This window comes from Lutra lutra, chromosome 1, assembly GCF_902655055.1.
Source record: "Lutra lutra chromosome 1, mLutLut1.2, whole genome shotgun sequence".
NCBI lineage: Eukaryota > Metazoa > Chordata > Mammalia > Carnivora > Mustelidae > Lutra > Lutra lutra.
In genome coordinates this window covers 193019025-193041032 of record NC_062278.1, presented here as the reverse complement: position 1 = coordinate 193041032, position 22008 = coordinate 193019025, and the positions used below count along the sequence as shown (strand labels likewise).

At 42.4% G+C, this 22008-nt stretch overlaps 1 protein-coding gene across 25 annotated transcripts in view; it reads right to left on the bottom strand.

Moving 5' to 3' along the window:
* Positions 1-22008, bottom strand: part of CADPS (calcium dependent secretion activator) — a 477655-nt gene that overhangs the window by 53782 nt on the left and 401865 nt on the right. For all 25 annotated transcript variants that reach the window (XM_047690232.1, XM_047690260.1, XM_047690359.1 and 22 more), the window contains 2 exons: positions 17264-17338; positions 16298-16381 (listed from right to left, as the gene is read on the bottom strand). In XM_047690232.1, coding sequence (XP_047546188.1) covers positions 16298-16381; positions 17264-17338 — 159 coding nt within the window. The remainder of the gene's footprint in view (positions 1-16297; positions 16382-17263; positions 17339-22008) is intronic.

Below are 22008 nucleotides of genomic sequence, written 5' to 3'. Positions count from 1 at the left end.
TGGGCCAGGGAATTAACTTCTCTAAACATTAGCTTCCCCATTTGAAAATAGATAGTGACAACAGTAACTCCTCAAAAGGCGGTTGTATGAATTATTAATTTAAAAAAGGATAGTTTGGGGCACCTCGGTGGCTCAGTGGGTTAGAGCCTCTGCCTTCAGCTCAGGTCATGATCTCGGGGTCCTGGGATCGAGCCCCGCATCGGGCTCTCTGCTCCGCGGGGAGCCTGCTTCCTCCTCCCTCTCTCTCTCTGCCTGACTCTCTGCCTACTTGTGATTTTGGTCTGTCACATAAATAAAATAAAATTATTAAAAAAAGGAAAGTTTTTCAAAGTGTTTAATATGTGCAGGGCACTATTCTAAGCATTTGATTTCTATTGATTCCTTTAGTGCAGGTTAAGGATTAAACAAGTTAATGTATATTAAAAACATTTGCACAGGGCCTGGGATGTAGTACATGTTCAATAAATGTTGGCTATTAATTTTACATTCTCTTTTTCTGCCACCTGCAAAGGGGCTGATTTGATCAGTCGGGTTCCAGGGCACCGGGTGGGTTGTCTGTACACCAAAGTGCTTCAGGTGACAGGGTGTGACCGACCCTGCAGTAAGAGGCCAGGCTGTCTTCTTTGCTGGCTCTGAGCCTGGACTCTCTTTTATTCTATTTCTGTCTCTAGTGCTCTGCAATGGAATATGGACCCAGGGCCCAGGTCCCAGTGTGGTAACCTATTCCCAAAGAAGCTTGTCATCAGTGATTTTGCTCCCTGTATGGGCGAGCCACTGCCCCATGGAAAAGTAGAGTCTATTCCTCTGTCCACCTTGAGTTTCAAGCCAAGTCTTGAGAAGGGCTGGCAGCTTCCACTTCCTTACCCTTGCAAACCAGTGGTAATGTATGTGGGAGTGCCCTGAGACTACCACGCTGTCAGAAGCCACATGGAAAAGATCAGTAGGAGGAGACTCCATATAGGTAGAAAGAAGCCACATGAAGACATATCAGATTATCAGCCAGCCCAGCATAGCCACCTGGTGATGCGGCCCAGAGAGTGATCCCAGTCAGAGCCACACGCATCAAAGAATCTCCTCGCTGAGCTCGTCCTGGATTCCTGACCCTCAAAATTGTGAGCAAAACAAAATGACTCTTTTAGGCCACCAATTCTGCCATAGTTTGTTATGCAGCAGTGGACAGCCAGAACTTATTAAGGTGTTCCTTTACCTCATATTCCCCTACCTTTATTCATTGCCTGTATTACCCTGGGAGAAGCTGCTGGGTGGTCCCTGATGGTCAAGGACAGGATTTGGGTATTCCTGGGTCTCCTGGCTATAAAAACATTAGTGACTGACCTGATTTTCACCTGATCCTCAATGATCTTTATTGAGCACATCTGTATGGGGCACTGTACTAGGCACCTTATGTATAATTAGCTCAGTTAGTCATCACTGTAGAGCCTGGGAAGGCTCATTTCACCCTCCCTGCTTCAAAGAAGAATGCTGAGACTCAGCAAGGTTAAGCACTTCTCAAGAGGTCAACCAGTAACTGGTGGAACTGGAGTATAATCCCAAGTCTGGCTATAGAGTGCAGAGTCCTTTCATCACACCAAGATGTTGATGTTCTGAAAGGGATGTGTCTTTCTAAAACCACTTCTGACCTACTGATGACCTGGGATCTGGGAAAAGGAGAGCATGCTTTGTGGAAGGTGTAGAAGCCTTGGGTCACACAGATCTTGGTTTGATTATGTTCCATCACTTAATGGAGTGATGAACCTTGGGAATGACCTTGGGAAAAATTATTCAACCTTCCACAGCTTCTATAGCCTGATCTGCAAAATGAGGATAACAACTATCATCTTCAGAGGGTTCTTCTGAGGTCAAACAGCTTAACATCATGTCAAGTGCTCAACACAATGCCTGGTACACAGTAAGAGCTCAATAATCATTAGCTATTATTACTAGTGTTTAATTCACTTGTGGTTAGCTGAGAGTTGACTGTGCCAAATGTGTTCCTCTCCATATCTTATAGACTAGACAAAGGTTGGCAGACTGGATTATGGGGTAAACCCAACCTGTTGTTTTTGTATGGCCTATGAGCTAAGAAAGGTTTGCACATCTTTAAGTGGTTGAAAGAAAATCAAAAGAAGAATAAATGTTTCCTGACATGTGAAAATTATAGTAAATTAACATTTCACTGTCCATAAATAAAGTTTTATTGGAATACAGCCACACCTACTCATTTACACCATGTTGCTAGCTGCTTTCATGCTACAAGGGCAGAGGCTAAGAGACTTTGTGGCCTGTGAAGTAAAAAATATTTACTCTCTCGTCCTTTCCTGTGGTTTTCTGACCTCTGGACTAGAACATGATTAAGTGAGAGGCCATGGTGGGGGTACAGAAAAGAATAAAAAAATTATGTCTAATCTTCATTTGCCCATTGATTAGTGATTGATCTCAGCTACCTGTCTAGCCTCAGGTCCTTATTTATTGTAACAGGGTGCCAGACTGAGTGTTTTCTCTTGATGCCTTCCAGAATTAAAAAAAAAAAAAAAGTCTGTGAATTTCAGATGGTGTACAAGGCAGGTTAGATTTGAGAAGAATGTGGAATAGAAGCACTACCCACACCTTGAAAAAGTTATAAACACTCTGGTACTAAAACAAGAGGTTCATTAATATTTTAGTACTCATAAGAGCTCTGGACATGAGGCTCCAGGAAAAACATTGTAACAGGGAAAAGGAAAAGCATTTGAGATAAAGACCATTCCCACAGGTACCAGACAGCGTAGCATGGCTCTGCGGGTAGACCTGGCAAAGAGATAAAACGGTTACAATAGGCAACATGTGCTGAGTCTCTACCCTGTGCCAGGCACTATTTTCTGTGTTGTTCATGAACCATCCAATTTAATATTCCCAGCACCCTCTAGTTGCAGCCCTCTTCCTCTGCACCTCTCTGGGCTGTGGGGAGGATTCACAAAGATAATCCGCATTAAGGGGAGGAAAAAAAGACGTGGCAAACCCTCCTAGGACCTGTGAGCTGCTGTACTGCTGTTGCTGGAATGAGTAGGCCAAAGGAACAACCTTCCCATGACTGGGGAGCGAGCCCTTCTGTGACCTTGCCCTGAGTCCCTACATTTGCCCATATCCTTCCTCAGCTTCCAGTTTTCATTCTCTTTTTTTGCGACAGAAAGGGATTTGGCAGGCTTGACATCTAAATGCATATAGCTCCGTGATAAACATCATTCAGGCCAGGAACATGGGAGAAGCTGCACCCACACCATTGATCAGCAGATTGGAAATAGCTGAAAAAAGATGTAGGGGTTTCCAAAGGGGAGCAGAGGTAGGAGAAAGAAGTGGTTCAGAGCACAGACTGCGGAGTTGGATCTCATGGGACCAAATTCTAGCTCTACCACTTACTAGATGAGTTCCTTGACTTTTCCATGCCTCATATTCTTTACCTATCAAGTGGGAATACTACTACCCTTCATAGAATTATTGGGTTATTAACTGAGTTAGCAGGTCAGTTCTCAGGGCATGGTAAATAAGAGTTATGTGTCTGCTATTATCACTATTTTTGCTGAAAAAGGTTGTTCTCTGTAATCAGACTTGTATAGTAAGCTTGGTCCCGCCCTGCATTATCCAATAGCTCCATGTGGCTATTTACATTTAAATGAATGAAAACAAAATATAACTAAAAATTCAATTTTTCAGGTCTAACTAGCTACACTTCAAGTACTTATGAGCCACATGTGGCCCATGGCTGCTGTATCCAACAGTTTGGATACAGAATACTTCACCGCTGCAGGAAATTCTAGTGGACAGTGCTGGTAGCCCGAAGAGACATTCATAAATACAGGGACCTACACTTTAAAATGTTAAGAATGAAGAGATGTGTCATCCAATTCCCATGTTAGAACAAGAGAGCAATGGAAGGAGGAAGCAGGAGAAGGAAAAGGGCATCAGTGCCAATAGCTTCATCATGTGTAAAACAAGAGTTCAAGGTGGGTGGGTATAATTTAAAGTAATCAAGATGCCGAGAGAGGAATGACAATACTGATACAACCATAACAGGAAGAAGTGTAAGACAGGGAAGAAGTGAAAGATGGTGAAGTGAGCTAAAGCTCCATCTATTACTGTAAGGAGTCAAGAAATCTCCAAGATCAGTAAATCAAGAAATAGCAATGTAAGAATAGTACTTGGGGTTATGGTGATAAAAACAAAATTGTTTCAAGGATCCCTTCTGGGGTCAGAGATTGAGGGTAGAAAGGGGCAGGCCAGAGAACTGTTGTTTCTTTAAAAAAATTATTAATAAGAGTGTCTGTACTATTTCATTTTTAACCCTATATATATTTCTTTTATAAAAAAAATACTGAAAAAAAAAAAAACTGAGTGGTAGAATTTTCAACATTTTAATGGAGAAAGGCACTTTGCAGGAGGAATGTGTCTACTCCAGAGTAACTTCATCAAGGTTTTTGGTTGATTGGGAACATGATTCTGAGATACGTCTTCTACAAAGGCAAAAGCAAAACCTAGCAAACCCTCCCCCCACTCCATCCGTAATCTGGATGCTCTATGTGCATCTTGGGAAGATGAATACATTGTTAGTGCCAACTGAGGGACTGACTGCCTGGGGGAGACAGAATGTACCAGTGGGTGGATGTACTGGGACTCTGTGTGCGGGTGAGCAGTTGAGCAAACCTCAGTGGCTCCTGTTTGGGGCCAAGTGACAATTACAGGGAAAGCCCCTTACAATACTCCTGGAGGACTGGAGAGAACCACAACCTAAGAAGTGTACCTGCAATCATAGAGAGCAGGATGGATTCCCCAGGTCTGCCACCCAGGGGCTGAAACGTCTTCTTTGCTGGCTGAAGATCAAGGGTGTTTCTGGTCAATAATGGAGTGCTGTGCACACACAGGCACCACGTAAATGCTACAGAGAGGACATACATCGTGAGACCATCTTCCTTTCCTTTCCTTTCTCAAAGGGCTGGAGTATATAGATGCTGTTTTTGCAGATGTGGGAACTGTGACACCAAAAATGTTTTATGAGAGGCTCACCAGGTGGCCACGGCTCAGAAAAATGATCGACCGGCTTTCTAAATCTGGAGCACATTTGAAAGAAAAGACTTAAACACTGAAATGTTTAAAAATAAGGTTTCCCTCAGTTGCTTATAAATAGAACCAATGTTGGAAAAGTTTTCAGATAATAGAATGTGAATATTGGAGTCTAAGTCTGGACTCTCCTGCCATCTCATATACTGGCTCTGTGATTTTGGGAAAAACAATTGTTTAGTTTTCACATGGACAACACAGAAATACCAGATACCTGCTATATATAGTCATACACAAAACTACGGACACATTTACCAATGACTGAATGCCCAACTGACACCATCTTATCTGATACTTCTAACAACTTGTCCTCTCATTTTATAACTGAAGGAAGTGTGGCTCAGAGTAGTTAAATTGCTTTCCTCAGGGAACACAGCTCAGAGCTAGGATTTGAACCCAAGTGGGCCTAACTTCAAAGTATCTGCCACTACATTATACTTCCCTACCTTACTCACAAGATAATTTCCCAAAGTCTAAAGATCAAGTCCAGATGATGACTGTGGAGATAATTGTGATGACAGTCACCCACTACCACAAATAAGACCTCATATGTAACTATCATGTAACCATCATGGATATTCCGAAATGACCTCTGAGCACCTCTGCAGAGCTTCTGAGGGGCTGGGGAAAGGGGGGAGAGAGCCCAGGCTTTCCTGGAAAGCGTCCTTAGGCAAGAACATGAAAACCCTGAGTTGTAGGGCTGCTGGTTGATTGCACGGCTTCTGTGCATGTTCATAAATATTGATTGTGATTAAACTATTATCATAGTAATGAGGGTAATAATGCCTCCTACAGCCCATCCCACCACACTACTCAAAGTCCCTACCTTTCATTAAACAAAGAGCTGCTGGCACTGCTGGGGAGTTGGGCAAGAGGCAGGGAAATGATCTCTATTAAGCAAAAGCATTCTGTTCCATGCACTGATTAGGAGCTGCAGCCTCATTAACGAGAATTTTTCATATCTCCTGTTGCTCAGGGTACTGTGCTCCGAGACTGGGTCCAGGAAGTGTATGTTCTCATCTCTCTTCCCCCCTGGGGCTTCCGAACAGATGCCCAATTGAAGTAGGCATGTTTTTCCTTCCAGTTTCCCTCATTTCTGTCCCAATCTTTCATTCCCAGAGAGGATTTCTGCAAGGCTCAAAGGCTCCTTCAAACCCACCCTTTTAACGATGACTGAACAATGGCTGCATGCTTATTATTTGCCTGGCATAAGGCTAAGCATTTTACAAGTAATTAACCCTCACAATGGAGGGCATGATGATTATTGACATCGACGGATGAGGAGACTGAACCCAGAGAGGTTTAACAACTTCCTCAAAGACACACAGCTGGCACCAACATGTAGCTTCCTCAGAGACACAAAGCTGGTGTCAGTGTGGGTGTGTTGGACTCCGGGGTTTGACCTCTTCACGACGCTGCACTCCTTTTCCATTTGTCTATTTACACAGCATACTCTCATTTTAGGACAAATTTGGAAGTAGAAACTGAAAAGCTTTAATTTCATAAATTCTCCAAGCAGATAAAAAGGCTTATTTTTATTCCATCATGAATGGAGCCTCTGCCCATCTCTAGTATTTTTGGGTTTTCTCTGCCTCTTGAACACCTCTCAACATTGAGAAGCCCAACAGAATGAAAGCTAGAAGAGGGCAAACACCATGTCTTACTTGTGTCCCTCTGGATTCCACACAGCCTTGGCACTAAGCAAAGAAGGACTGTGCTGTCATGATTCAAAGTTCTGTTTCTGCACGAGGTGATCACCTGTAAGCCCAATTCCCTTGCCCCTAGCTGCCTCAGCCTGAACTTGAGAGCACGCATTGTTTGCATCACCACTAGCAGTGATAACTTGTCCATCAGAGTCAGTCTAGGTCTGCTGCACATGGAGAATTCTTTTTCCTTATCTCAGATAAAGAGTGGGGATGACAAACAAATGGATGAGGGACAAGGTCTGGGTTCTGTGTCCAATGTATCTAGATGTTCAAGTCATTTTCCTTCTCTGGTCTCAGTTTACACAACTGCAAAATGGGGGCATTGAGAAGGTATCACAACCTCCCAAACGTCTGGCATCAATACTACCTTCCTGACTATGGCTATGGTCCATGTACTATCTGCACTATATTTACTTCTATACTTAATGTTCTTTTTTTTTTTTTGAAATATTTTATTTACTTATTTGACAGAGATCACAAGTAGGCAGAGAGGCAGGAGGGGTGGTGGGGGGAAGCAGGCTCCCTGTTGAGCAGAGACCCCAATGCAGGGCTCGATCCCAGGACCCTAAGACCATGACCTGAGCCGAAGGCAGAGGCTTTAACCCACTGAGCCACCCAGGCGCCCCTATACTTAATGTTCTTTAAATCGCCACACTTTTTAAATACTTAATTATAAAAAGAAAATGTTTACCACTGCCATAAATGGAAAATCAGTACCAAGGTACAATCAAGAGGAGAAGGAAGTAAGAGTAAAAGTACACACAAATAAATACAAATAACATCATTACATTCTAGGTAGACATGGTTGCCGCAGAGGGTACCAAGCCCCAAAACTGCTCCCTCTTTCTCTCTTTTTCTCTTTGTTACACGTGAAGATTTGAAGTTTTAGAGAAGTGTGAGAGACACGTAAGTATCACTGGATACTTTGCACTTGATATAAAGATAAGGATGAAAATGAAATTAAAAAGGGGATCATTCTAGGGGTACTAGGTGGCTCAGTGGGTTAAGCCTCTGCCTTCAGCTAAGGTCATAATCTCAGGGTCTTGGGATCAAGTCCTGCGTCGGGTTCTCTGCTTGGCAGGGAGCCTGCTTCCCCCTTTCTCTCTCTTCCTGCCTCTCTGCCTACTTGTGATCCCTCTCTCTCTGTCAAATAAATAAATAAATAAAATCTTTAAAAAAGGAGGGGGATCACTCTTTCACAGTGGAATTGGTGTTATTTAATGCAGCATTTTTGTGGCATCTAACATCACCTCAGGTGCCATGTGATACATCTCTGGTGCTTGGAAAGCACTCAGGGATATGTAGAAAGGAGGAAGGAGGAGGAGGAGGAAGAAGAACAAGAGGGAGGAAGGAACCACCCTGTTTGGCAGCATGTGCCAATTTCATGGTACAATTTGACCTGGCTCCATTATGAGCTGCCAGTGGGACATCATGAAATGCAGAGATGGGAAGAGATGTGGAGACGTGGTGCTCCCCAGCAGGGAAGAACTGAGCAGACACACTGGAAACCTGGACCAGAAAACCTCAAAAGCTCCTTCAGTTGTAGGCACCCTAGATAGTAACATCTAGACGAGAGCTAAGATCTTAAAAAAAAAAAAAAAAAAAAAAAAAAAATCTATTCTGACAACTCCTAGCCTAGTAATTTATATAGAGCAGTCATGGAAAACATGGCGGCAGATCAAGTAATTGGTCCTACTACTCCAGACTCAGTGACATAACCACAGTAAGAACCATAAAAACAATAGTTAACATGTATCAAATGCTTACCTCATTCCAGGCACATAACATTTTCTCATTTAATTCTAACAACATCACGTAATAGAAGTCTTATTATTAGATCCATTGTATAGGTCAGTAAACCAAAGTCAGAGCTTAATTAACCTGACCAGGACTGTACTCCAGTAAGGGGCAGAACTGGACAAACAAGTAACCTAGGTGGATGTTGAAATAAACCTGATTCAACCTAAAATAAACATGGGGAATGGGTTATTCAATTCCGGTTAACTGAATATTTTGGTTAAAAGGTATTCTAGAAAATGTATGAATGAAAAATTCTGAAAGAATTAAAACACTAAAGGGGTACCGGGGTGGCTCAGTTAGTTAAGTGTCTGACTCTTGATCTCAGCTTGGGTCTCGATCTCAGGGTTGTGAGTTCAAGACCTGTGTTGGACTCCACACTGGGTGTGGATCCTACTTAAAAGAAATAAGAATAAAATAAAATAAAGTAAAATAAAGCAAAACAAAACATTAAATGCTAAAATACATTAAACTTACTGGAAAACATCTCTGATGGATCAGAATTGTGAGTACAAGGATGTGCTGAAATGGAGCTGTAGAGAGTTTTGTTTGATCCTGTGATGAAGAGTGATTTGGGTTGCTTAAGAGAAATGATTACTATGCTAAAGACCGACCAGGTGAGAGAATAGTTAAAAGCGCTGGGTTCATGTAAACCTTCTTATAGGTTGAAGTTGAAGGCAAGGCTAAGGGCTATTTCGTGGGCACCCACAGCATGCTGGTATCCTGCCGGATCACTGTGCATCGTATTTGTAATCATCTCATCAGCTCTCCGAAAGAGGCACCAGCTCTCCCACTCAACAGATGGGGAGACTGAGGCTCACAAATGGTCACTGACTTGCCCACATTTCTGTGAATCTGGGTTTCACAATCATAGCTCTCCCTCCAACTTTCTGGTGATAAACTTCCTACCACACGTGGTTCAGAGGTCAGGGCGGCATCTCTAACTTTTAATTTCAGAACACTTATTTCATGTTTGAAGCCCCACCTGTATTCATTAGGTATTTCTTTCATAGCTGACACTTCTAGGACCCGGTCGCTCAGCATCTCACAGTCTGGAGAAAATTCTGTGTCTGTTGTGTGTCTGTCTGTTTACTAGAGAACATTAAGGGAAAGAGTCTCTTTCCCCTTCTGAAAAGTGTCTGCAGGGCTGCTTCGGACAGCAGGTATGTTAATTGTCAACTGTGTTTTCAAGGCAAGAACTGGAAATGAGAATGATGTCCTACTAGGTGATAAAATTATCTGTCACAAACCCCAAAGTGGATGTCAAGTTCTGAACCATTGGGAAAGGGCTGATGAAAGAAGTTGGTCGAAGGCATGGCAGATCAGCGCTTTATAGCTCTTGAACACTTCAGAGCATGGGGTTTTTTCCTGGTCAGTGTGAACAAACTACATTAGACAAAACAAGTCTTGCCTTCTGAGGATGGCTCAAAGCTTCAAGATCAGACTACAAACCCAACATTACTGATAACAGTAGCCAGTCTCTCTGTGACCTCTCTCAGCTTCTCCAGCTGAATCAATTTTGGATAGTGTCCCTTGTAAGCCCTTAGATCCCATCACCATGGGCAAGTTCCTTCATTATCAGGCTGTCCCTTCATTAACAGAGTATCTGTTCCTTCACTCCATGCCTGTCCTTTTCCTCCTTTTAGTCTGGCCTTTCCCCGAGTCACAGTGGACTTCTCCTTCCCAGAATGTGCTAGACCTTCTCTTTCTCCTCTGTGTCTTTGTGCCCTGCACTCTTTCTCCTTTTCTTTGCTAGATCCATTAGATCTCAGCTCAAATGTCATTTCTTTCATGGCCTCCCAGGTGAGGTTGGGTACCTTCAGGCTCTTGTTCCATTGCATCAGCTTCTTCTCCCTCTCTCTGGAAAATTGCCACACATGTAAATTACTTGTTGAGAATCTATCTCCCTCATGAGAATATGTACTAAGAGGCATGATCCCTCTTACTCATTGCTATGCCCCCAGTGCCTAGCATCAAGTAGGTACTCAACAAACGCGTTGAACGAAGGCATAATATAAAACTGAAGATTATGTGGAAAGCACAGAAGAAGCGAGGGATTGTGAATGTCTATTCCTTTGGTTTTATTGCAAAACAGTTGGTGCGTAAATTACTTACAAAATATTATTGCTGGTAAGATGTGAGAAAAAATAGAGGACTTTCCCTTAGAAATGGTATCAGTAAGTGGATGGTTCCTGAAAGGGTTGCTAACTGACTTCATTCATGAGTTTCTCTGGTTCTATGGAAAATAACATTCTGGAGCTAATAAAGGAGTAAATCTAAGGTAGAGTCTCTATGACTTGGGACAAACAACTCAAGTTCTCTCATCTGTAGAATAGGGATAATAATCAGATCTATTGCATAGGGTGACTGGGAAGATCGATGAGGAAATGCATGTGAATCACTTAGCACAGTGCCTGACACAGTAAATGTTCAGTAAAGGGCAGCTATTACCACCACAGTTGTTGCTTCTGTCCAAGGAAGTTACCTCCACTCCAAAGGAAGCCACTGACCTGAATCACTTGGATTCAGCATCTGATAACCGCTGATGTTACCCTCTGAGGATAGAGCAAGACCTCTCTGTCTATACCACCATCACCAGCCCACACTACAAAAAGCCATCTCTCCCATGCTCGGCATTTCCTGAAGCCAAAGCAAAATGGGACGTCATCACAGATAACACTAACAATTATGAACACTCACCCCACTCTGAAATTTGAACTGCTTCCTGACCACAATGTTCTGGGGACAAAAGTGAATTCCTTTGATCCAGTTCTGGCTTTTGACCAAAGTGGCCGTCTTGTTCTTTGGCATGACATCAAGAGCTCTGACAAAAGCAGTCTATGCTACTGGTTGATCTGCACTTAACACCAGCCCTAGTCTTAGATTCTAGCAGGAAGAAGCATGTCTACTTTGTTTAATTTCTAAGTGGCAAAACAATTAAAATACTAGCAAATGGAAAGAAAGGGTGAATAAGGGTGATTTGAGACCTAGGACATTGGATATACAGTGGGGTCTGGGCCCCTGACAGATCTGAACGGGGCTTTATCCTGCCTGTCCTGAGTGGCTTCCATTTCCATTGTGAGCATCTCAAATGGACTGGCTTGATGCGGGAATCTTGAGTGAATTCTAGGGGCCTTTAGAGGATCTGAGGTAATTATTCTGACTGTCAGGGGAGTGGGTATGGGCCCCTCCTGCATCATCACTCCTCCTTGGAGGCTCCAGAGTTTATGGGAAAGAGTATGCTGGTCAAACTGGAGGGCTTAACCTCTCTGAGCCTCAGTCTGATCTTCTGCACAAGAACGTTGCTGGGATGGCAGTGTTCAGAGGATGCAATGAGAAAAATGTATTTAAAGCACTTAGCTCTGTGCGAGGCACTTAGCAAGTGCTTAAAGAACAGGAGCAGTTGCTCCTGTCACTATTTTAGACTTCTGAATTCATCTAATAAAACCATCGTCATATTACACTGAATGGAATGAAAAGCCAAGTGTGGCACTATGTTCCAGGTCACAGGGCAACCGGGTGAGGGGCAGGGTTGGGACCCCATCCCAGGTCTCCCCACTCCTGGGCTGTCTTTTTGCTGTACGCCACTGGCTGTCAAGACTCATTTGGTGCAGAGGAGCTCTTCAAGACCTCCCTGTGGGGGGCCTTCCACGTTGCCCCCTTCAATCAAGTCTCCACCTCCAATATGTGCTCAGTCTCTAAATCCTATCCATGTTCCTTCCAAAATATCCTGCAGAAATGCCTCCTACTTTCCTGCCTCCTAGTCATTGTAGTTGCTGTTCCATCTAGAGGATTCTCCTCTTTTCAGCCACAGCTGACCCCTCTTAGTTTCAGCCTATGTCTCCGCAGAGACCCTCCGTCACCTCCTTGCTGAAACAACCCTACCCCCATCTCCTTTCTCTCTTTCCCTCCCTTTCTTTCCAGTTTGTGGCCTGTATAGCACTCCCCCTCTTTAATTCTCTTTCCTTTTTTATTGTCTGTCTGTTTTCCTAAATGTAAGCTCCAAAAGGACAGAGAACATGTCTTCCTTGCTCATTGCTGTGTTCCCAGCAACCAACACAATGCATGACACACAGGTACCTAGTAAATACATGTTAGGTGAATGAATAAACGAGCAAATGAATGAATGAGTAGATTCCAGAACTAGCATATTGGTTAACACCTGGATAGGACCAAGGAAAGTATTTTAATTTGTTTGGAGAGAGACCTAGGTACCTGCTTGTCCCTCTTCCTGGCCTCCTAAAAAAACAGTGTGAGGCTACCCACCAGACAAGGACCCTTCCAAGCAGGCAACCCACACAAAAGCACATCTTGCAGTCAGGGGAAATGGGCGGATAGTTGCTAATCGCGACTTCCAACTGGGCTGATCTTTCCAAAGTTCGAAAGGCGCCTGCCTCCAGAAATCCCAGGCTGCTCCTGCTGCTGAGGCTGGGGAGGGAAGAGAGGAGGGGCGCGCCTGGACGCCTCTCGGGCTGGCACGAAGAAGCCACATCTCCTCCTCCCTCCTCCCCCCAGCTCCTCTCCAAGAGAGGAAGCAATGCAGATGGAGACGAGAAATAAATATTCCTGCCTGCTCTGTGCCACTGCAGACGTTTTCCAAAATGTCTGGCTTGGACCATGAAATTAAGCCCACCCAGGAAAGGAGGCGCTCAGCGGGAGAAAGAGGGGGAAAGGGTGGCATATTTGTCGATACTTGTCAGCTTTCTGGGGGGCACAGCACATGGCTCATACTTGGCAGCCCTGCTGAGGTGGGGATGTGGTAAGTGCACAGTAATACTTGAAGAATTGAATCAGAAATGGGAGCAGAGTTAAGGAAATCCTGCCAGGGTGTCGGCACCATCTCTCTGCCTTTGTCCAGGGTCCCGGGACTCACAGCTGGCTCTCTCCTCATTGATTTCCCGATTCTTTCCGCAATGCCTGCTGCCCCTGCTCAACACTCTGCCCTCTCCTCCACTCCACTCTGGCGTAATTCATACAACTGGGCGGCAGGAAGTCTTCAAAGGCCCAGTGAAATTTGGGCAGGAGCTCAGAATTCCCGTGCAGAGATAGCTATTCCTGCCACCTCTAAGCACAGCTCGCGTTCTCCGACGCTGGAATACCAGCAGGAGATGAGAACAGAGGCTGCAAATGATAAGTGGGTGCTTTTGGCCGTGGGATGGCCAAGTGTGTGGGAGAAGTGTCACTAAGGAAGGGAAGTTACAGGCCCAGCAACAGGCACTGAAGTGTTCTGCAGTTACGGGGACTTCACTAGGCATGCTGAGAGGCTGCAAAATGTCTCAGGAAAGAGATGAGAGCATGAGAATTTCAGCTTGAAAACTCCTGCCTGGGCTATGCTGGGTCTTCTTTGTTTCTCACCCTCCAATGAGAATCCCCCTGGTACGGTGTCCTCTTACTGCTGCCATGGGGACCCCTTCCCCCAATTCTACTGGGAAGTCAGTCATGAGAGCTGACTTCTGAGTTCTGCTCTATAAAAAGCAGAAGGGCTTTCCTGGTTTGCACTCGTTCAAGTCCAGCACAGTAAAAACACTTGCTTAAAATGAAGACTTGAAGAAAGTGGTATCTTTGGTGAGTGTCAGGGGAATGTTTTCCAGAAATGCTGCAGATAATTCTGCCTCTTTTTACCATTTCCATGACTTCACTGAGGAATGAAAGATTATCTACTATTTCCCAGTCATGTGCCCTGAATCCTTCTTTATGAATCTTCCCCACTCATCTGCCCATCTGCCTTCCAGTGCTAGGCAACTGCCAGCTGAATCCCACTCTCTCTAGGAAGTTGTTCAATGGTGGGGGAAAGCTGGCAGGAGACCTGGCTTCCTATCTCTACTCTGCCCATTGCTGTGTGACCTTAGACCAATTACTTCCCCTCTCTGGCTCTTGGTTTCCTTGTTTGTCAAAGGAGTGGCTTGATAGGTGTCCTTTCAGCTGAGACACATTATGGGTAGTTCTACAGAGTGCTGTGGGATAGTTTTCCTATTGTCACCATCATCTATGCCACCCCACCTTTACCACTAAATTCCAGGGACTGAAGCCATCACATTTCCAGGGCTGAATTCAATCCTTATATCTGGAAGTTCAGAGCTGCATATTAAAACAAGCTGGGTATGTGGATACATGGACGCTATCTAGAATTGTTCTAAGTATTTTTTGCCTACATTTCCCTAATTCCCAGAAAATCTAATGCATGGGAAATACCAGTGTAAGGCATATTTAGGGAGAACTTGAGTGCGTGTGTTTTTGCACTATATAATAATCATGTTAGTTATCTTTCATTAGCGATAGCCATCATTTATTCAGACCTACTTCATGCGAGGTCTATGCTATGCTCTCTCACTTACATTATTATCTCCACAACAGCTCATCATAGAAAACATTATCCATTCCTCACTCCATACATCACGGTAGGCAACCACCACTAACACATGAACACATAAACCCTAACCAAAATTACAAAATAGCGCTCCTTCCCAAAGCCAAAACCAAAACCAAAGCAAAGCTGAGGCTCAGAGAAGTTGAGACAGTTACTGAAGATCACACAGCTGGTTAATATTGGCAATGGGATTTGAACCTGGTTCTGCCAGATTGATGTTAACCCCTAACCCTGTCCTGGGCCTCATCTTGGCATTCAGTGCCTTTCTAGGAGATTCTTCATACGTTAAGCCTGTTTTAAAGACCCAGAGATAATAGGACTTAAACTGATTGTCTTTCCTATGGCCCCGTCAGAGGAAAACACCTGGTCTCAGAGCCAGCAAAAACCCTGCTATCAGAAATGGCAGGAAAAGAAGCAGTGTCATAGGCACCGAGCACAAGAAGGGTGGGAGAACCAGGCCCCAAAGCAGCCCATTTCTAATGACTATCTCCATTGCTCATTTACCTACAGAGAATTAGGCTGGCTTCTGCCCACAACCAAACTTGTTTCTATGCCTGTGCCCAACTCTGGCACAGAATTAGATCCCCTCACAGTTTGTACAGACTCAATCATCCACTCCAGAGGTTGTAAACTCCAATGTTCCCAAGCCCAGGCAGGTACATGAATCAGCAAAATGGCCAAGAAGACACTAGAGGAAACTAGCAAACACATGTGTGGTCAATGGGGACCACCGTGACTCCACTCCAGCAGATGGTTACTATGCATGTATGCAGGCCCAGAGCTGTTAACTGTTCCCTTTATAGAGAAAGCCTGGAATATGGACATCCCTGTGAATTCTCCAGATTTTTAAATGTAGGCAACTAATTCAGTTAAGAAAAGTGTACCTGACATAGTGAGGACCAAAAAAACATATTTAAAAGCTCTGTCTGACCTGAAGATCTCATTTGCAACCTTTAAAATTAATTTTCCTCATTTACAGATGGGGAAATGGTAGCCCAGAAACAGGAAGTCATTTGTCTGAGATTGCTAATGTGGGCTCAGGCCAGCAGCTCTCTTTTGAATACATATAGAGACATATGTGTGTGTGTGTGTGTGTACATACATATACATACATACATACTGTATATTCACAAGTGAAATAGAAATGATTTTGGATTACCTGCTGTTGTGAAATATCCTGCCTATTCTCCTAGTGTTATTATATATTAGCAGTTGACCTTAAGTAACATACTTATACAAACCCAAACCAAATTGGCATGTTGGCACCCCGCCTCTAAACCCAAACCCAAACCCAAAATAAAACAAAAACCAGGCAAGAAAGAAGCTCTTTACTTACGGTAAATGACAAAAAAGAAGAAAACAAAGTCCCTTCGTCGTATCTGGATAATTTTGCCAGTACTCCTTCCAAGATGGTAACGAACTAGTAAAACAGCAAAAAAGAATTATTATTTCAAACTCTAACTGTTCACACCACGGAGCAACATTTCCCAATCACAGAGAGACTAGCAATGACCTCGCTCGGTTTTGCGTTCTATTATTTGGTTTCCACTTTTGGGGAAAGGAATAAATTGCTTTCACACATAAATATTTGACTTATCCGGCTTTCTCTTCATTATTATGTGATTGCAAATATAGCGTGTTACAGAAGTACAAAGTGACAAAATATTATTGAGTTGCATACAGCATGCGATAATATTAAATGCACTTTTCAAAATCCAAAACTGCGCAAAGCAGTTTTTACGTTACATATTAGCACTACATTTAATCCAATCTATTTTTATTTGTATTTTATCAGTAATTTGGGGGAAACAGAAGTTTAGCACTGGCAAATATAAATGTCTTCCCATTCAGCATTACTTAGTTAAAATTCTATAATTCATGAGGGTGACTGAAATAGCTTTATCTGACTTTTATGTTTTATTATGACTCTCACTGCATGTGAAACGAGGGGAAAGGGGGTTTTCAGGATGGCAGAATTCCTTATTAGCGTTTAACTTTCTGTTTCTAAAATCTAGCTTTGTCAGTGCTGAAAAACAAAACAAACATTTTCCACATAACCTAGTATGATGTCTGGGGACAATTTCTTATTAAGTTAACACATGCCACTTTATCAATTCATCTTCACACGGCTCGCAATCATCAGAAAAAATCATTCAGAGCTGAGCCTGGGTGACGTACGATCTCGTTTCCTGAGAGATACAAGTATTCAGCTCAACTTTTTAACGTGTTACATTTTAATGGAAATGCAGATATAACAAAGCGATGTTCACAATGAAACATTTCACCTGAAGCTGAAGGTTACCTTTGCAACCAAGAGTGTTATCATTTCTTTAACAGTTTCTTCAATTAGTTCATCTATTTTTGAATGGTATTGATGCTAAAGAACACAGAAAGACAAATATTAGCATGTTGGGGAGGTGATGGCATTGCATCCGTCAGTAATTTTTAGACAACACAATTTATAAATAAAGCCTGGCCTGCAGACCCAGTTTATTTCCATACTCCCAGAAGCAGCTGTAAGATTCTGACTCCAGGTCTTTGATGAAGAGAGATCTGAAGCTCTTAAAAAAAAATTACCAGCCACATGGTTCCTTACCCAAGGCTTTTGATGGCTTTGATATGTGTAGATACATACACACAATTACAAATAGCATGCATGGATGGCCTCATGGCCTAACGGTATGTGGGTCTGGAACTTACAAAACAAGATATCACAATAATTTAATACAGGGGATGAAAAGTTCTCTTTGAAAAACTGCTGGGGGATGTGGTTCAGAATTTGACCAAGACATTGGGACTGATTTTGCAAAAACTGTTCTGAAACACTCTGATACTTTGGGTTTATGCCCCAGAGCCCACTCATTCTATATCTAGATGTTGACTGAGTGCCGAGGCAAAGTGCCATTTTCTGAACCCTTGTGGCAGCCATTCATTTTCTCTATTCATGGAAAAGCAAATCCAGGTTTAGAGCCTCCACTCAGACTCCTGTTAAGTTTTTCAATTTCTCTAACGTCCGCTGTCGATTAAATTTAAATAGTAATGCGAAAACAAACCCCCACACAAACAAAAATCTGCTGTAAATGCCAGGAAAAGAGGAAAAGCGATTTCAACAGAAAATACTGTATGCCAGTTCCTTGACATTTATTAGATCATTTTAGTATTCATTTGAATTATTCCATATTCCTTAATAAAAAATAACAATGCAAAACATTGTTATTTGGAAAGGAAAATGCACTTACCCACTCTTTAGCAAACTTTCAGAAGGATGATTAATTAGGAACAGAAAAAGAAAAGGAACAGTGCAAATAAAAATTAGGACAAAAGGACACATGAGAAAATTGAAATTAAACAAACCATTCAAAAAGCTAGGAAAACATACAGAAATAATAAGCCATGGGAATGTGGTTTGATATTCTGATAACTGGCAATCAGAATTAATGAAAGCAAGTGAAGGGATGTGATTTAAGTTAATTCAGTAAAAGCCATAGGGGAATTTCCTCTGTAGTTGTAAGACCTGAATAAAGTACCGGTGCAAAGTCAGGAAGTCATGTCACCTAAGAAAATATAGTTTAGTTTCCTCATCTGTAAAAAAACAGAATACTACTACTAATCACTCAGGACCAATGGTGGGGTGGAAAGGGAAGCCAGTACAAACACTGCTTTTGGAAAGAATATGAAGCAAACCCTGTTTAAAGATATTTAGTTGGGGGCGCCTGAGTGGCTCAGTGGGTTAAAGCCTCTGCCTTCGGCTCGGGTCATGATCCCAAGGACCTGGGATCGAGCCCCACGTCGGGCTCTCTGCTCGGCAGGGAGCCTGCTTCCTCCTCTCTCTCTCTGCCTGCCTCTCTGCCTACTTGTGATCTCTCTCTCTCTCTCTGTCAAATAAATAAAAATAAAAAATCTTTAAAAAAAAAGATATTTAGTGGGTTTGTTCTTCTATTATTATTATTATTACTTCTTATTATTATTATCGTTACTTAAGAACCATTTCCTGGTGGTCCTGTTCTCAGACTCACAGATCCATTGTGAGGATCAAGCGAGGATCCTCGCTTGTGAAAACATCTTGTCAACTGTAATTGCAATTCAAATATTATTTGTTCAAGTTCATAAAGCAGAAGCTAAGGGTAAGGAGATATGGTCTTAATGCTCGGTCCTCCAATTTTAGTTCCCTTTCAATTGATTAGAGGAAAAACAATAAAGCAAATGGTCCATGTTGTGTAGCCCTGATGAATCAGAACCCACATTGGCTCTACTGCTAGCTCCTCGAAGGGATTTACTAGTAAGTGGCATAAACCTGAAGCTAAATGCAAAACTATCTGCAGAATTCTGTGCTAGAAACACAAAGAAAGATGTCAGAGCAAAAGAATTCAGGAATATTGACAGGGCTCCAAATTCATTTTTAGGTCTTGAGATAAGATCCAGTATTACATGCTTACTTTCCTCCTCATGTGACTGCCTCACTCTGCTTGATTTTCTTTGGATTACTATAAATGATTCACATTTATTAAATTAATTATGAGAGTCAACTAACTTAGAAAAGCAAGTTGTAGGCTAAATAATACAATCTGAAATATTAAACAAGGTGCTTCTAACCTAAGCAAAGAACATCCCTGAGAATAGAAACATTCTCTTGAAGAACCTGGCTGAAAGGGCAAGCAGAGACAAGAGCTGTTGTTTTCCATGCACCAAGAAAGACACAGGCTCTTGGTCTGGGGTGTTAGTAATGTTATTCTTTCTTGAAAATCAAATAAGCATTTTCTTCTCAAGTGGGGGGAACCTCAAACCTTTCATTCTGGAAGAAGTCCAAACTGAAGGATATGGAGATGTGGTGGGTTGATGGGAACCTCTTCCCACCTTCAGTTTTTCCATGCCAAATGTGGCCATGACCACCCCACAGAGAGTCCCACTGTCTCTTCTTTTCATTCTAAACAAATATAATCATCTCCACTCCTGTTCTCATTTCTTTTTTTCTGTCATAAAAAAGTCATTTTGCTATGATTATTCTGCCTTTTCCTTCCAGAAGAAACTTGAACATGTCAATCCCTGTTGGTCTATTTCCTCATTTCCTCATTGAGGCTAAAATTGACCCATGTGAATACAGGAATCCTATTCACCTAACACAGTAGTGAAATAACACATGGAATATGGTTTAGAAACTGAGAAGCAGTATATAGCAGTATTACTACTATTATCATTAATTGGTTAGCATAGTGGTTATATGTGTGTTTACATTTTTCTACACTTATGTAAAACATATATATATATTCTGTTGTATATAAATTACAATCTGAATTAATTAAGACCTATTTTGGTAAAGAGTACAGTAGGGTAATGTCCCCTGTGCTTATCATGCATTAAAGCAATATACATCAAAGCAGTCCCCCCATTCCTATGTGAGGAAGTGCAAAATGCATGAATTTCTTTTACCAGAGTCTCCTGAGACTCATTTGGTTAACTTTAGCTTTTCTGGGGCAATAGTGAGCACTCTGCCTTCATTCTGATTTTTCTGGGGAGATTATTTATTCCATGCACATGTGAAGTTCCATGAAGGGGTATAATCACTACCAGGACATCTTTTAGGTACCATCCCCCAATAAGATAATCTTGTCACAAGTCTCTTGCAGTCAGACAGACTATCCAATTCCATCTGCATCTCAATATGGGTGCAAAGAGGGATCCTTCCTGTATTTGCATTTTCTAGTTCACTCTCCGGGTGTCATTGGATTGGCTTGACCCTAGTAGTAGTAGTAGTAGTAGTAGTAATGCCCATAAATTACATTCTGGGGCACTAGACCATGATAATAGCAAGGGAACTGCTAATCTTCAATGCTATGGAGAGTTTGGGGCATTTACTTCTGCTTCTGATGAGCTGAGCTCCTGCAAATTCACAATCACTTTGTAAAAATCATTCCACTTGACTTCCTGTACTGCACATTTTGCCTTGTCATGGAACAGATTGTGTGTATGTTGTCTTTCTGTTAAGACCATCTGACCTTGGATATGAGATGAAAACACACTAGACCAAGTGAGAAGCTATTTAATACACAATTTCCTCTCTATTCGTGCTTTGCAAATTTTAATGAAGAAATATTTATTTAAGATGGAAAAGTATGGTTAACAAATGCTTCAATAGCTGCATTTAGATGAGAATTTACCCTGGTGATGAAATTTAGGAAGTGATCTTGAGATGGGAGAACACTGTGTCACCTGGCCAGTCACTACTCTAAAACACTGAGGGAGTTGGAATCCAGGTGGAAGCAGGTACTATAGCTAGATCTACACATGAGCTTAATATCCATGCTCACAAAGTAAAAACTATACAAAAACATTGAACTGCTACCTATTCTCCCAATTTCTAGTCATCCTTGGCCAATCTCATTTTTACAATTCAGTTGACTTTGGAGATGAATATCCCCATTCTTCAAAATGAGAAAAATTACTGAGAGACCCTTCACATGAGACTTCCCATTGAAGTTCCACTCAAGGTCGGAGCCAGCAAGGTCCCTGAAAGGAAGTACATATTTCTAGAAAATGATGTCTGGTTTTATTCTGACTGACTATTCTCTGTCACTTGGTATTCGAAGGTCATCAGAGGCTTCTATTTCCATGAGCTGTTCACATAGGTGTCTTTGATTCAATGATACTAAGGAGAAATGGCATAGCAGGTCTCTCTAGCATAGCTTGAGAAACTGGCAGTCTCAGGATAACAGCCACAGACTAGAACACAGTACTGGATGAGTCCTTAATAACAATCATTTGGTCTGAGAGGAGGGGTGTGGGAAGTGTGGAAAAATGGGAAATGTTTTCCAGCTTTAGTTATTGTTTAAATTAAAAAAAGAAGAATGCTGAGGGACGCCTGGGTGGCTCAGTCGGTTAAGCCGCTGCCTTTGGCTCAGGTCATGATTCCAGGGTCCTGGGATCGAGTCCTGGATCAGGCTCCTTGCTCAGTGGGGAGCCTGCTTCTCTCTCTGCCTCTGTCTGCCACTCTGCCTGCTTGTGCATGTACTCTCTCTCTCTCTCTGTAACAAATAAATCAATAAATAAAGT